At 41.0% G+C, this 15,867-nt stretch overlaps 1 protein-coding gene across 4 annotated transcripts in view; it reads right to left on the bottom strand.

The window, feature by feature from the left end:
• UBXN7 (UBX domain protein 7) overlaps positions 1-15,867 on the bottom strand; it is a 67,211-nt gene that overhangs the window by 42,128 nt on the left and 9,216 nt on the right. For 2 of the 4 annotated variants that reach the window (XM_024108383.3, XM_042853401.2), the window contains exons 4-8: positions 13,562-13,627; positions 10,915-11,027; positions 3,731-3,877; positions 3,274-3,364; positions 1,219-1,415 (exon numbers count right to left, since the gene is read on the bottom strand). In XM_024108383.3, coding sequence (XP_023964151.2) covers positions 1,219-1,415; positions 3,274-3,364; positions 3,731-3,877; positions 10,915-11,027; positions 13,562-13,627 — 614 coding nt within the window. The remainder of the gene's footprint in view (positions 1-1,218; positions 1,416-3,273; positions 3,365-3,730; positions 3,878-10,914; positions 11,028-13,561; positions 13,628-15,867) is intronic. The other 2 variants (XM_005303616.4, XM_042853402.2) reach the window with 1 other exon arrangement.

The following is a 15,867-nucleotide window of genomic DNA, read 5'->3' as shown; positions in this document are numbered from 1 at the left end:
CTGGCCTAACGCGGCCCCTCCCACGAACATTCCTCTGCACCCCCTTAAGGAGCTGTGCCCCACATTGTGGGGACCACTCTTTTAATGTGATCTGTGCAGCTGCTGGATGAATCTCTCCCTCTCCCAGGGCTCAGGAGTTGACAGTTCTAGTCCCAAATTTTCTTTAGTTGATGACCTAGCCTTTCCAGATCACTCAGTAATTTGGTTCTGTCCTCTGCTTGCAACCCCTTCAATTTGTTTTTTGCAAATTTCATCAGGGCTTAGTTTATATTGAAGAATCACTCAAAAGACACATACAAAGCTACTGCACAAGTTACAGCAAGGTGCTTGGGTTTTAGTTTAGTTGCTCACAAAAAAACCTCTGGAATCTGTAAGAATCCAGGTCTGGGGTACAATTAGCAGGAAAAACAATTGTGTAAAGAGCGACAGAAGCGTCATCATTTTGAAAGAGGCAATTCTATGGAGATTAACTAATCTAAATAGGAAATTATGCATTCTACACTTTTCATGGATTAACTCCAGTACTGAAATTTGTAGTAGTTTACTGAAAGACATTTTGCATGACATTAAAATCACAATGAGTATTTTTAAAAAGCTTCCTTTTAGGATTATTGTATTCTAGAAACCTGTACAAGTGAACCAGGTGGCGGGAGAACAAGCTCTAGTGCAAAGTACCTGTACTTTCCTCTCACCTTTATTTTCAGTCCGTCCTTCCAAGACACCAACCCTACCACTTAGTTCTTATTTTATTTGGAGGTGTGGGGGTCGAGAGGTTAGGGATACCACAGATGGTTGAAAACCCAACTACAGAGAAGAATTCCCCACCCCGTAACATCAATCAAATAAACAACATTTAAATTATAGTGCACCCTTTCTAATATTTACACCTCATAATTCAAATCCAACAAACCTCTCATTTCTACCTAGCAATTTTAATAGCAAAGTGATGTTATGAAAGCTCATATTACTATGGCCATTACATTTGTAACAAATACTACAGATTATGTAGTAATGAATAAAACAAAACTACTGATCAAAAAGGAGAGAAAGTACTTTCTCTGATGCATTATCTGCATGTTTTGTGCTTTTACTCACTTGTTAGTTCACACAAGTCTATTTGCATTTCCCATGCAGTGGGATGAGAGGTTCTACTGGACCAGACACAAATGTGCTGTTTTTCCTCTTTCCCTCCCCCTACCCACAAGGCCTTATACTTACAGAGCGGGAACATTTTTGGGGAGGGCTGGTAGAATGTCCATCCAGTTGCCCATGCTCACCCAGGAAACCAGTCACTTGGTCCAAGAAAGAAGTTACATCCAGTTGGTGCCACTCCACTAATTTCTGGCCTACGGAACACACAGGAACATTGGACCTCATTTCACTGAGGGGACCCTCAAGAGATTTTTGCTTAGCAACTAGGAGCATAAAACAAATTTATTTTAAAGCACATAATGCTTATTAGCTTTTATAAAGGTCCATTTTTGTTCTGCAAAACTGATGTGAGGAAGCAAGGGTGGATTTATGGAGGCCCCTACACCTTTTTTATACTAAATGTAGGCAGTGTCCTTTTCTCCAAAGCTTTCACATCCTCTAAAGACCCTCATTCATGGCCCCACCAAGCTAGAGGTACGAGCCTGTCTCCGTTTAAAGTGCTCATCAGAACAGAAGTAATGGATTCTTTCCTGTATGCAAGAATGTACGCATACCACACACAATGAATGGAATGTTAAAATTCAAGTTTTTAGACAATAAATTCATAGTTAAGATTTCTTCAACGTGAATAACGCAATCTTTTGCCTGGATGGATCTGACATCCCAATCTGTGAGGTTTCTTTCCATAAACGTATATTGTAATGAGTTAAGTTTATTTGTTGTCTACCTTAAAATAAGAATAAATGGGGAAGATTACAAGGCTGGAGAAGCAAAAGTAACTAAGGCTTAATTTTATACAACAAAAGGTTAAATGGAACAACCCTAATACAACTGCAAGGTCTTTCTTAAGCTTGCAATGAAAAGGCCAGTGAAGAAAGGGAGTAGATATCAGAACCTGGTTTTCCTATAGTCACATACTAAGTGACTAGTTCTAAACAGAATAGCGAGGTTTGGAATTCTCAAAGGGCTGCAGCCCACCAGGAATAAAGACTCCTAAGTAAACTGCAATTCAATCCCTTTGGAAGGAGCACTAGAGAGAAGTTACCGTTAGAACCTCAGTTATACGTATAACCTTCATACATAAAAATCAGGAGGATTATCCGAGCCTGAGTTTCAGTAAAGCAGATTCTTTTATTGTTATCTAGCAGTAAGAAATCTCAGGTCAGCACTCATTACAGAAACCAATAATTCAGTATGAGGAAATTGAGGACCAGTGATGGTTTGGGGGGAGGGGAAGAGAATCAGAAGATTCCTTGGGGACCTTAAAAAAACCACACCACAGTAGATTCATTTTGTCCAGCATTCCAAAAAAGGGTCAAAGCCAAATATTGCACTGATATTTAAAATTAAGATGTGACTAAAATAATCATTTCTGAGCCTCCTGGTAGTGCCTAACATGCTACTATGACATTAACTTTTGATTTGCAGTGGTGTTGTAGCAGTGCTGGTCCCAGGATATTAAAGAGACAAGGTGGGGGAGAGTATTTTTTATTGGACCAACTTCTGTTGGTGAAATTGGCAAGCTTTCGAGCAATACAGAGCTCTTCTTCAGGTCAGTTTGCAGACTAAGACCCTAAAAGTAAATAACCGACTTCAGATTTGCATTATTCAAGCAGAGAGAAATGAAAATAGTAAACAAAGAGCACCACTAGTGAGTGAACAGATTTTTAAAATTATTTCACTTTTAACGGTCTAAGGTGTTTTTAAATACCACAAGTAAAGAAATGTTTGTTTATAACATGGTTTAAATTAGCCCTTTAAAGGGCACTTCAAAGCCAGTTCATGATTTGGCCAAAAAGTGTTACCAATTTTGTTTTCCAAATGGACAGATGAAGCTAGCAAGCTAAACTGAAATCAAGTGTCACTACGCAAAATTTGTGCAGAACTTGGATTTTTATTCATTTAGTTCTTTTGTTAGATTCTTAGTCCACATAATCTTTAACGGCTTCAGTGCCTCTCAGAAAATGTTGCTGTTTGTATACAGACATTTAGAATGTTACAAAATAATTTACATATTTTAACCCATATTAACTAGCACTGCCAAAAACAAGCAGAACTAAACATTCCAGATTACAAATCAGCAGTCTGTCTGAAGTTCATATGTATTGTCCTTCATCTTACCTGTCCTGGGGTCCAGAATGGAGACATAAGGGAAATCTGCCAGTTTATAAAACTGTATGTATCTCTGTCCTTCCTCACTGTCATGGTATACCTACAGAACACCAAATTTGAAAAAAGTTAATGCCTCAAAACTGAACAAAATGTGTCTTTATTTTCCCATATACTCTACACTTTGTATGTACACAATTCCCATTAACTTGTCCAAACATTAGTAAGTGGATTTTGTTAGCGTAGAAAGGTCATAGACCCCAAAAGGCTAGTTTTGAACACCTGGCTTTTAAAATTGTTTTAATATACACTCATTTCGGTAATGTGAGATTAAATCCACAATTCAATCTTTCTTGGCAGTTCTTAGAGAGCACTGGGTTTGGTTTTGTTTATAAACTACAAGAGGCTTGTTTTTGTTGCCTCACTCCCATCAATTTCTACCTTCAACGTATCTCTATTAGCCTCTCACCTGCCAAAAAATGAAATGCTCCCGGATAATGTTCTTCACAGCCTCATTGCTCCAGACGTCACGGTTGAGACACTGACATGCAAAGTCCTGCACATTCTGGATGTTAATCATGAGCCATTTATTCTGCATCTGACCACACTCTTTGGCCTTCAAGCAGACAGAAAGAATACATTATTTAAAAACAAAAGGCTAGACAGAAACAACGCCCGCAATGATGGGTTCGATTTGTGCACCAGGCTTCACCAAAACCCCTTTACAGTAGAAAGGATGATCAGAACTAGCAAAAGTCATCCTCAAACACCTGACAAACAGAGGGCAGGGCTAGAAGACCTGCTTAACTGCAGTTCAAGTTGCCTAAATGTGTTTAAAAAATATAAAAATTAAAATCGCACTTTGGTTAACTGAGTTCAACAAGCCAAGCCCAGGAGGATAGGGAGAGGAAGCAACTTGAGAAGCAAAAGACTGAAAATGGAAAAAAAATCTGAATTAACCATTTGTTCAGAGAAAACAGAGTGAAGTGAGTCACATCTGATAGCAGAGGAAAGACCTGGTTACTCAAAAGGAAAATTTGTGGACCCCTTTTCTGTGTAAATAGGCTAAAGCTACTGACTGGGGACTTGTATTTATACAACAGCCTCTTTTTCCCCCACTATTCATTTTTTCTAGATTTTATGTTGTTAGACTTAATTTTGGTGTGACTGCCAAATCAGGAGTCGTTTTCTGATGCTCATTCAGACTGCAAGTGGCAGGGGGTGGGGGAGGAATGGGAGGGTTTGAAGTCGCAGGAAGAGATCTTACTGGTTTGAGTCACAAAGCTGGCATTGTCTGATTGGTTGGTTGCAAGTTAATGGTAGGAGTTTGATCAAGAATGTAATTCTGATAGCTGAATTGTCAAACCTGTTGAAAAAAAGAGGGCTTTATCAAAAGTAGGAATGCTCACATCTCCAGGATAGATTGGAAATAGTGATGAACTTTCCTAAAAAAAAAAAAAAAAAAGATTTACTTACATGAGGTTGCACTAACTGCATTACTCATGGGGGGGGGGGGGGGGGCGCAAATTGAAAGGTTTAGGGTATTTCACCAGATTTTACTGTCTTCTTCAGAACCTAAGCTTTAACTTTTAGAATGAAGTTTCTTGTCTTGTCTACCCACTCGTATCAGTGAATTGTAAATTTAAAACCTCAATATTACCATTCCAATTCTAATACTTCATTTAATTGACAATTTAGTTAGGACTTGTATATGTTAAGGAAAGCTGGTTCAAGTTTACTTACTGTGCACAGGACCTCACATTAAACACCTAGGTAATAAGATTTCTGCATGGCCAGTTGACAGACCAATTGTGGCCTAATTTTCCATTCACTTGAAAGGACATCATCCAGGAATTAGGTGCACATAGGATATGCCAGTACTCTTGCATATTCACATAATAAGCACTTTAGTACTTATCTTTAAAGTGCTTCTCATTCATTAGTTAATCCTTACAACACTCCTTGGGCACCTATTTAACAGAAGGGGAATCTAAGTAAGTGGCCTGATTTTTCAATATGCTCACCAGCTCCAAAGGAGACAAGCCTTTTATTTAAGTACCCAAATATAGATTTTGATGTCTAATTTTTGGAATAATGACTTGCCCAAGGCTCAGGAGGAAATCCATATCAGAATGTATATTTAGACCCAAGAGCCCTGGTCCCAGTCCTGTGCTCTGACCCTCAACTCTACTGGATTACAGGGAGACTGACTAAGAATTCCATTCTGTCTGCACAGAATCTCTCCTACTCTTGTTACATATGCCTAAATTACTATTTAAAAAAGAAGACTCAGTGGGAAAAAGTCTAATTTTTTTACTTTTATGTGTATTTGCCAGTGTTTTGTGTAGTCAGTTTCACTCCCCTCCCACCCAAATATAGTCACTTTCCCCTTTAAAAGTTTGTGAACAAGAAAAACCCATACAATATATTGACAAAAAGAAGTCTATAGAGATTGATGGGGGGGAGGGAGGAGATGGAAAAGAGGGGAGTGCTTCAGGGCAAGTGTAATGCCAGAATTACTTTAAACTAATTTTTAAAACTGATCAGATTTCATACCGTGACCTTTCAAATAGTAAGACTCTTGCCACTACCTTTATTTATAATAAAAATTGAGTTTACAGCATTAGACAAGCACTGGACTCCCAGAAATGACTTGCAGTACCTGAATTTTCTACAAAAACTTGATTTGGTTCAATAGCCGTCACAATTTATTTTGATAATGTGATGAATATTTCTGAATGACTCCTTTTGTATTACTGAACTAACTAGAACTAATATCAAGTTTATTTATTCATTGGAACCCCACTGTGCCAGGTGCTATACAAACACACAGACTGTCCGTTTCAAAGAGCTTGCAGTTTAGACACACAAGGGAAAGGAAATAGAGGCACAGACTTGTCCAAGGTCACAGCAAGTCAGTGGTAGAGCCAGAAATAGAATCCCCAGTCTCAGGTCCCCAGACAGGGATCAGATCTACTAGACCATGCTGCCTGTCCAATATATGAGAGAATGTGACCAAAAAAAAATTTTTTTGCACATTTTAAAGGACAGCATCTTCTCAAAGTTCACTTGCGCATATGTGGTAGAGTAAAACAGGAGGAGTCTGAACTGGTTGGTACAAACAGCTGGTCATATTTGGTGTTCCATTTATACCACACAACCCTATAGCTGTGTATTTTTTGTTGTTAGAAACAGAAATTCATAAGTATTTTACTAATTAAGTTACACCAATACAAACTCACTGACTAATGGGATTGTACAAGATTAAAGGATAGCCTAATCTGGCCATCAGAACCTTTATTACATGTGAGGATAAACAAACCCAAACTTGATTTAGAGCAAAACTGATCGTTGGAAGACATCTTTTTAACCTGAAAACTAACAGTATGGACACAGAAACAACACTGATCTCTACAACATAATTTTTATTACGCTTTTCAAAGAAGCGGCACACTTTTAATGTTCAAATAAACGTTTTACCCATTAAAAGTTTAGAACCAGGTGCCACATGGCTAGCTGCTTACAAACATCTAAGAATGCACCTGAATCCTGACCACCAGATTCCTAGCTATGCCCGCTTCATGTGTATCCTGAGTAGATGCTGCTAATTACACCTACAATGCTTGTGGGGGTGGTGAAGAGGACAGGCCTGTGACATACAAAAGTGTTCTTTTGGGAGTAGGATGAAACCAAGCGTTCACTTATGATCTTCTCAAGAGCTATCCAGCAAGAACTCAACGCTCCTTTTAACCATGACTAAGCTCTCCACTTATTATTTCCAACCCATTGATCTGTCCCTGAATTGCCTCCCAATTCCCATCTTCACACTCTTCATGCATATTTCCCTCGTCTTCAAGTACTCTACAGTAACTCCTATCATAAAGTACCTCATTTCACCTCTCCTCTATTTCATTACGCTAATCGGATCCATGTACAAAGACAATATTTAGGGTCGCAGTGGTTTAGTGCATGGGCTCAACTCCATTTTAATTTTTTGTTCCATACTGAAGTCTACATTAAGCAAGGCTGAATATGGTAGAGAATGTATGAGCAATCTCAATTCTGCCTCCTTGTGCATATGGCATGCAATGACAGACTAATTACTTGCTCACATACTGTTTCTCAAAACACAACACACTTTCTACAGTTTCAGAGACACTTCAGTGTTTAAAAATGCAATCTTAATGCTTTTAACACAGGCTTATGGTGTGTGTGGAATTTCCTAGTTATTTAAAAAGAAAGGTGGGGGTGGTTTCAAGCTGTTTAAGACTAACATATTGTTGTTAGTAGTACCTTCTGTGCCATGGACCTCTGGAGATCTGCAAGAATGAATCCCCCTCCTGTTTACTGAGGAGCTCTTTTCCACAAACATGAGGAGTTGCAGAGAGCCCTCTCCTGCAAACCTTTAGGTGTTAGTGTACAGCAGTCTACAACAATGGTTCTCAACCTTTCCAGACTACTATACCCCTTTTCAGGAGTCTGATTTGTCTTGCATACTCCAAATTTCACCTCATTTAAAAACGACTTCCTTACAAAAGCAGATAAAAATACAAAAAAGTGTCACAGAACACTATTACTGAAAAACTGTTTACCTTCTCATTTTTATATAATTATAAAATAAATCAATTGGAATATAAATATTGTACTTACATTTCAGTGTATAGTATACAGAGCAGTATGAACAAGTCATTGTCTGTATGAAATTTTAGTTTGCACTAACTTCACTAGTACTTTTTATGTAGGCTGTGGTAAAACTAAGCAAAAATCTAGATGAGTTGATTAGCCCCGAAAGACCTCTGCATACCCCCAGAGGTATGCATACCACTGGTTGAGAACCATTGGTCTACAGGACTAAATCAGGGCTCTTACAGAATCCTTGCCTCAAGCTATGTTCACCTTCACAATACAGCCAAGTTTGCCACATGCAGATAGCAATAAACCCTATGTAAAGTGTACTGATCACATGAAAAATGGGTCATAACTTGATCAAAGACAAATCAATACTCACTGGAACATTCAAAGGCATTTTTCCTCAACAAAAGCTACTTCCAATGCCAAAATTGAATTTTCTACCCATAACAGTTTAGACCGGGGATGGGGGAATGGCTGGTGCAAAAAGTTGCAATTTTTTAAATTGTATTTATTTATTTTAAATAGTTGGAAAAGCTTACTCCTCCCCCCCCCCCACACACACACTTAAAAATGACAACTTGTCATGACAGAAAACCTCAAAAAACATTAAGAAGTGCGTAAGTTGACTTAAGTTGCAGATGAAAACTAGAAAATTACAGCCCAAAGAGATGAGCTACAAAAATCTGAATGATTGAAAATAAGGGATTGAATAGAAATGCCCACGTAACCTTAACTAGAGTGGATACTGCCACCCCTGCTATCTTTTGTGTAAATGTCACAGATGTGAGTAGCCCTATCTATAAAATAAGCTATGGTCCCTCCCCTGAGGAATTTAGAATCTAACACAGGAACAAATGATCTAAATATTTATTTAAATAAGATAATACCAAGATCCGAGGGTGTAAGCAAATATTTAATCTTAGATATTTCTGGAGGCAAAAACTTTAGCTTATGACCATTAGAACTGTCACATTAGGTTTACTAGATTTCATAAATGTATCATCTAGTTAGGTACATGGAGGGGGGGGTTAGCTAGTTGTGCCTGAGTTGTACCTAGCTAGAAGTGAGTTTTGAGGAGGGTCTAGAAAACTGTGTAGTTACCAGGTATACAAGAGGAAGGAGGCTTCCCAGGGATAGGAGTAGCATAAAAGAGCGAAGATGACAAAGAACATGGAAGTGAGGATAGCGGTTAACTGAAGGACAGGAGAGTGTTTTGGGGATGGTGGAAAAATAACTTCCTCTAGTAGCCCTAGTCATGGATCAGCTGTACAAACAGAACAAAAAAGATGGTCCCTGCCCCAATAAGCTTACCATCTAGTCTTTGCCATATTACAATTGAGTTGTTGGGACATCAGGGTGAGATGCCAGATGCAGTCATAGAATCATAGAATATCAGGGTTGGAAGGGACTTCAAGAGGTCATCTAGTCCAACCCCCTGCTCAAAGCAGGACCAATTCCCAACTAAATCATCCCAGACAGGGCTTTGTCAAGCCGAGCCTTAAAAACCTCCAAGGAAGAAGACTCCACCACCTCCCTAGGTAACGCATTCCAGTGTTTCACCACCCTCCTAGTGAAATAGTTTTTCCTAATATCCAACCTAAACCTCCCCCACTGCAACTTGAGACCATTGCTCCTTGTTCTGTCATCTGCCACCACTGAGAACAGCCGAGCTCCATCCTCCTTGGAACCCCCCTTCAGGTAGTTGAAGGCTGCTATCAAATCCCCCCTCATTCTTCTCTTCTGGAGACTAAACAATCCCAGTTCCCTCAGCCTCTCCTCAGAAGTCATGTGCTCCAGCCCCCTAATCATTTTTGTTGCCCTCCGTTGAACTCTTTCCAATTTTTCCACATCCTTCTTGTAGTGTGGGGCCCAAAACTGGACACAGTATTCCAGATGAGGCCTCACCAATGTCGAATAAAGGGGAACGATCACGTTCCTCGATCTGCTGGCAATGCCCCTACTTATACAGCCCAAAATGCCGTTAGCCTTCTTGGCAACAAGAGCACACTGTTGACTCATATCCAGCTTCTCGTCCACTGTGACCCCTAGGTCCTTTTCTGCAGAACTGCTACCTAGCCATTCGGTCCCTAGTCTGTAGCAGTGCATGGGATTCTTCCGTCCTAAGTGCAGGACTCTGCACTTGTCCTTGTTGAACCTCATCAGGTTTTTTTTGGCCCAATCCTCTAATTTGTCTAGGTCCCTCTGTATCTGATCCCTACCCTCTAGTGTATCTACCACGCCTCCTAGTTTAGTGTCATCTAGGTCACAATTGTAAAACTGAACACAGAGGCAGAGGTCACAAGTGAGTGGAGGTGTAGACTTGGAAGCAGTTAGAGACCTGTCCTTGTGCTACCTCATCCCCTCTAAAGGGTTCAGTGCATCCAGGGAGAAGAGAAGAGCACTGAGGAACATTGGTGATGAAATAGTGATCTGAGAGACAGGAGAACCAGGCAATTACAATGCTTTGGAATTCCTTAGAAAGGGAAGAGCGAGGACAATATTGATGATGATCATCATCATACTACTTGATCTGTGGAATAGCATTTCCCTCACCACCATGCTTCTGTGCAGAAAGATCATGCTTCTGCACAGAAATCCTGTACCCAGAGCACCTGTACAGAAAACCTTTAGCCACAGCACCTTTCCTGAATTTAAATAACTAGGATTCTTCCATCCTAGTCAGCTTCACTCACGCACTGAAATCTTTCATCAGTGACATCTGCTCAACTTCACATTTAAAAGGGAAAAACAAAAACGAAAGAGTGGGCCAGGGAAGAGAACAGTGGATAACAAGCCCACCCTTTTTAGAAATCAGTCACTACTTGCTAAGATCAGTCCTATATAACTCATAAAATTACTACCACATGCAAGTGCTAGCTGACAATATTTAGAAGCAGACTATTTGTTTTCTTGTAATTTATTGTATGATTACGCTATAAATCAATTTGGATATGCATGCTGATACAGGGCTTACAAGCCCAATTAACACATAGGTAGTCTTATTGAAAGACAGAAACCTACCGTTTCAAAGCTGCCTTTGTGCATCAGATCGATGGGAGGCCTGAAGAGGTCTGCAAGGGTAGTGAGTTTCTTATCTATTGCACCTCCATTCCGCAGCTCCTGCTCCTGTCGAACTATACAGCCCCGGGAGGAACAGGAGTTGAATTAGATAAAATACTCACAACAGTGCATTACGCTGCCTTCATCCCTATTCCCTACATGCAAATTCACCTGATTGAAATCATTTTACAAGGTTACAAAGTGCACAGGCCACGATTTATTTTGAAGACAGGATCCTAAAGTCGAGGTTCTAAATCCATAACAAGGCAACTAAGTGCTCTGATTTTCTGAAGTGCTGAACGCTGAACTCTCATTTATTTAAATATATTTTGATTTGTAAAACATACAGATTAGTAGGATCTGATTGTGAAAAATCAGGCAACTTATTCTGGTGCCCAAATATGGATTTAGTAGTCTAAATTTAGGCTCCTGTTTTTCAAATATAGACCTACATCCAAAAATATTTCTAGTTTGATCTTTCACCTGTTCCCTCACCTTCACAAACATCAAAGGACCCCTTTGACAGAATCAGATATTTCTTCACATAAATAGAATATTCTTTGAAACTCACATTTAACATTAAATCCTTTTACTGATCCACTTAGTTACTGCAACCTCTTATAGGTCAGAGGTTCTCAAACTCTTTCTATAGTCTATACCACACCTTGAAAAACAGTGTCCTGTGGATACCACCTCTCCCATTCATGATTATGAGGCCACCTTGCATGCCCATCTGTGATCATATGAAATCTTTGGGGGAATTACAGCAATTGCTTACCTAAAAAAGCAAATGCACAGAGTATTTTATGCAGTTTAGCAGTTGGAAATGGGGAGCCAGGGCCATGTGGTCAGCCAACTCTCCACTGGACACAAGCAAGTATGCAGTGGACCAGAGTATAGAAGCCTCCTGTACCTGTAAATATCACTATTTTGCAGCCCCTGGAAAAATGTCTGCAAACATTAAAGGCCAGATTAGTGTCAGACTTTAACTATTAAGTTTCCAGCTTTCATTTAGGTGAAAAAGCTTTTGGTGTATTTGTGTATTTTTATTGAATTTTATTAAGTAAGATAAGAGATGAATGTGTAACTGGATCATATACCCTTCTTCAAGAGCTACAGTTGACATGGTGGAATGCTTCCAGATTCTCAGACATTTAGTATAGTGATATGAAAGAATTAAACACTGCCTGCAATATTAATCACTTTTAGTAACACACACCATAGTAACAGACAAAAGGTCACGTGTTCCACCTATCTGACCCATGATCACGGAGCTGTAGACTCCACTTTTTATGCACCAACATGGGCCATTCCACTTTGGATTACTGTAAGGATGTGTCAAAAACATTTTGGAACGTCTTTCTTTGTGGAAACAGAGTAATTAAACCCTACATTCTACTGTATTGTTTAAATCTACCACTTCCCAGAACATTACTAAACTTGAACATAGACTCCTCAGTCAGTATGTCTTCTGTTCAAATAATTTAAAGCACACTGTCTGAAACCATGCGTCGGAGTAAAAAAATGTGGTTGTGCAGTAGGTATAGGTTATTCACAGAGAAGCCAATGACACTACCTTTAAATAGGTTGATTATTACTGAAGAGTCTGACTCAGACTCTTTGAGCGATGCCAGTAGAAGATAGTCAACTTTTTGTTCAGTGTTTGTACAGTGCCTTGCACAAAGGGGTACTGGTCCATGACTAGGGCTCTTAGGCACTACGGTAATACAAATGATTAATAACAATAAAAGTTATTAAGGCTGCAGTTGTCACAGCTGCCAAAGGAGTCATTTTTTTAAATTTTATGATTTAGAAGAGTTTCTCTATTATTTTTGTCATTTGGAGATTTTGCACATGGGTGGGCGGATGCAATGGTAAATGGCTAAACAAATTCACTGAGAACTTTCTGTACTGCCAAGCAAAACCCAAGACTAATCTGAAGACTAATAAGAGCACGCACATAGCAATAGTGGCCACACAAAAGACCAGATTAGTGAATCAGAGCTTTAATTCCCCTAGGATTCTTGAGTTCTCTCCCCACCTTTCCATCCCCCACCAACAAGGGGGAAAAATGCTTTTGAAGAATTAAAATTGGGTTATCAAAGTCCGTTCTGGTATGGCAAGTACTTTACTCATCTGTCCAGTACTGACACAGAGCACTCACAGGTTTTTTTGTTTTATTTTGTTTTAGAAGATTGGAAGTATGCATCAGGGTCACAACGAGATCCAACAGTATCTGCCAAGATTCATATTTCCATGACTTGGCATTTTCAACATAATCACCCCACAACTATTTAAAATTGCAATGATTATAAAAGCAGTCCTCACTGTGACACTAATATCTGTGGGGAGACAGCTGTAGTTAATAAATAGACATATCTTTAATTATAAAAGTAGTAATGGCACCACTACAATTAAAAATTAATAAAGTAGTTTTAGAATAGAATATTGCCTACTGCATAGGAAATTCCAATCTCATTTAAAATTAAAAATTGTTTGATGACTGCAGCCAATGATCATGGCCAATAGCAGATAACTCTGTTCATTCCACACCACAAAGTTACACAACAAACTAGAAACCCTACCATAATGAACCACAGATACTTACTGGTTTCTGTTTGAAAATCCCGAAAACCATCAAATATTGAACGGGCAGGTCTGCGTCGTTTAGGAGCTTTAAAAAAATAAAAATAAAAAGATATCTCAGATGTAATTTAAAAGCTAGATTGTCAAAGAATTACTTTTGAATGATGGCATACCACAAATTTGTGATGGAAAAAGATTGAAGACCCAAAGCATACATATGAGGAGGAGTAAGGTCACTGGGAAAGGGTTGGGGGAAACCAAAACAACAGATCTAAGTATCACCACATTTTACTTTAGGATATGCTCCCAAGAGTAAGTCTTTCCTCAAAGCAAATCCAGGTTGCTGATGAAAGTAGGTAAAATGCTGGGCCTCCCATTTCGGATATGCTTGTACATACCCATCCTGATTGCTTTTCTGCCATGCTGCCCAATATTGTATTTAAATTAAATAATTCTTACCACTCTGAACCCAAAACATAAAACAGGGACCCACTTTAGAAAATAACTATATGTCCTGGAGGAGTAATAATGAAAAATCCTCTAGGAAGGCAGCTACTCCCAGAGTTCTCCAATTTAGTTCTGTCAGGCCTCTCACTCCCATCATCTTCTTGGTTGTTGGGTTGGGTGGGCAATACCTGGACTCAAAAGGAGGAATCTTGCTATTACCCTATCCCCAAGTAAACCCCCCTCAAGGAGCTCTATGCAGTTGCCTCTGGGCACAAACGAGGGGGGAGAGATACTGTTCCAATTCTATGTCTGGGCAATTAACTCACACAGACCTCTGTGATACCAGGATAAAGGGCTGGGCTGAAGTCACCTGGCATTACTATCTATAGCTGCTGCTCCAAAGTACTCTGATGGGGCCATAAGACAAGACACCATAGAGCGATTTATTACAAATTTTTGTCTGCCTAGGAATGGTCATTTTTAACAATTAAGACAGTATTTTCCACGTAATTCAGTTACAGGAGATGTTCAAACACAAAGTAAATGGAAAGAGGCCATCATACAAATTAAACATAAAGCCTGTTTTAAAAAAAATCCATTTGCAGGGAGACTGGTTGAACTAATGGGCACTGCCTACTCCTGAGGGAATTCTGCACCAAAAAATTAAAATTCTGCAAAATTCTGCATATTTTATTTGTCAATAAATAAACATGAAGGTTACAGCATGGCAGTGGGGAGCACAGGTCACTGGCTGCATGAAGGTGCGAGATCACCCTGAAGGCCCCCCCACACCCCAGGACAAGAACTCGGCGGTGAGGCTGAATCTGACCCTGACACAGCATGAGGGCCAGGCCTGCCCCAGAAACACCCTGGGGCCCTACCCTTCCACGCCAGTGCACCAAGACAGTAAGCGAGAGGGACAGAGTCTCACACACCCAGCCCTAGCCCCGAGTCTAGGGGTGGGACAAGCAGGCTCAGTCCAGCAGGATCCAAGAATGGAGGTGCTTAGTGTGGGGGGATCCAGATGTTGGGTGAGAGGGTTCTGTGTGGGGCAATCTGGGTGCAGGTGTCTTGTGGGGGGGAGGTGAATGCTCAGGGGCTCATTGGGGGGTTTCAGATGCGGGGGAATGGGACTCTGCAAGGGGTTCAGGTGCAGATGACTGGGGCACAAGGGGGTCTGGATGTGGGGGGAAATGGGGCTTGGCGGGGGGGCTAGGTGCTGGGGGGCTTGATGAGGTGGAGGTCCAGGTGCAGCTGGCTGGGGCTCAGTGGAGTGGAGGTCTAGGTGCAGGGGCTTCCCTGGGTGGTCCAGGTGCAAAGGAGGTGGGGCTCAAGTGCAGGGGGCCTCAGTAGAGGTTAGTCGGAGTGCAGGGGTGGGGGTCCGGATGCAGGGGGGAGGCTCTTGGTGAGGGTCCAGGTGCAGGGGGCTCTGGATAAGGCATGGTTGGGTGGGGATTCAGGTGTGGAGGGTTGTCTGGTGCAGGGGTGGAGAACTGGGTGCAGGGGTGGGGAACTGGATGCAGGGGGGAAGGGCTTGGTGGAGATCTGGATGCACAGGGTTGGGCAAAGTGGGGAGGAGCAGTTCCCCATACAGTGACCCCCTCACCCTGTGGCTGAGGAGCAATGGGGGCAGGAAGCAGGGTGGGCCTGGGGGAGTGCAGAGCTCCCTAGAGCCTGGGAGGTTTCTAGGGGTGGGTCTGATCTGGACCAGGCCACTCCATGCAGGGAAAGGAGGTCCCATCGTCCTTCTCCCTCCCCCACCCCCCCCCGCCCACCCAGGACGAGCAGCTAAGACCGGCGCAGGGTAGGAGCCACTGGCTGTGGAGTCTCCTCTACAGTGATTTACCTCTCTGCCGGCTGCTCCGGGCGCCCGAAACGATG

This window comes from Chrysemys picta, chromosome 9, assembly GCF_011386835.1.
Source record: "Chrysemys picta bellii isolate R12L10 chromosome 9, ASM1138683v2, whole genome shotgun sequence".
Lineage (NCBI taxonomy): Eukaryota > Metazoa > Chordata > Testudines > Emydidae > Chrysemys > Chrysemys picta.
This window is presented reverse-complemented; position numbering and strand designations above follow the sequence as displayed.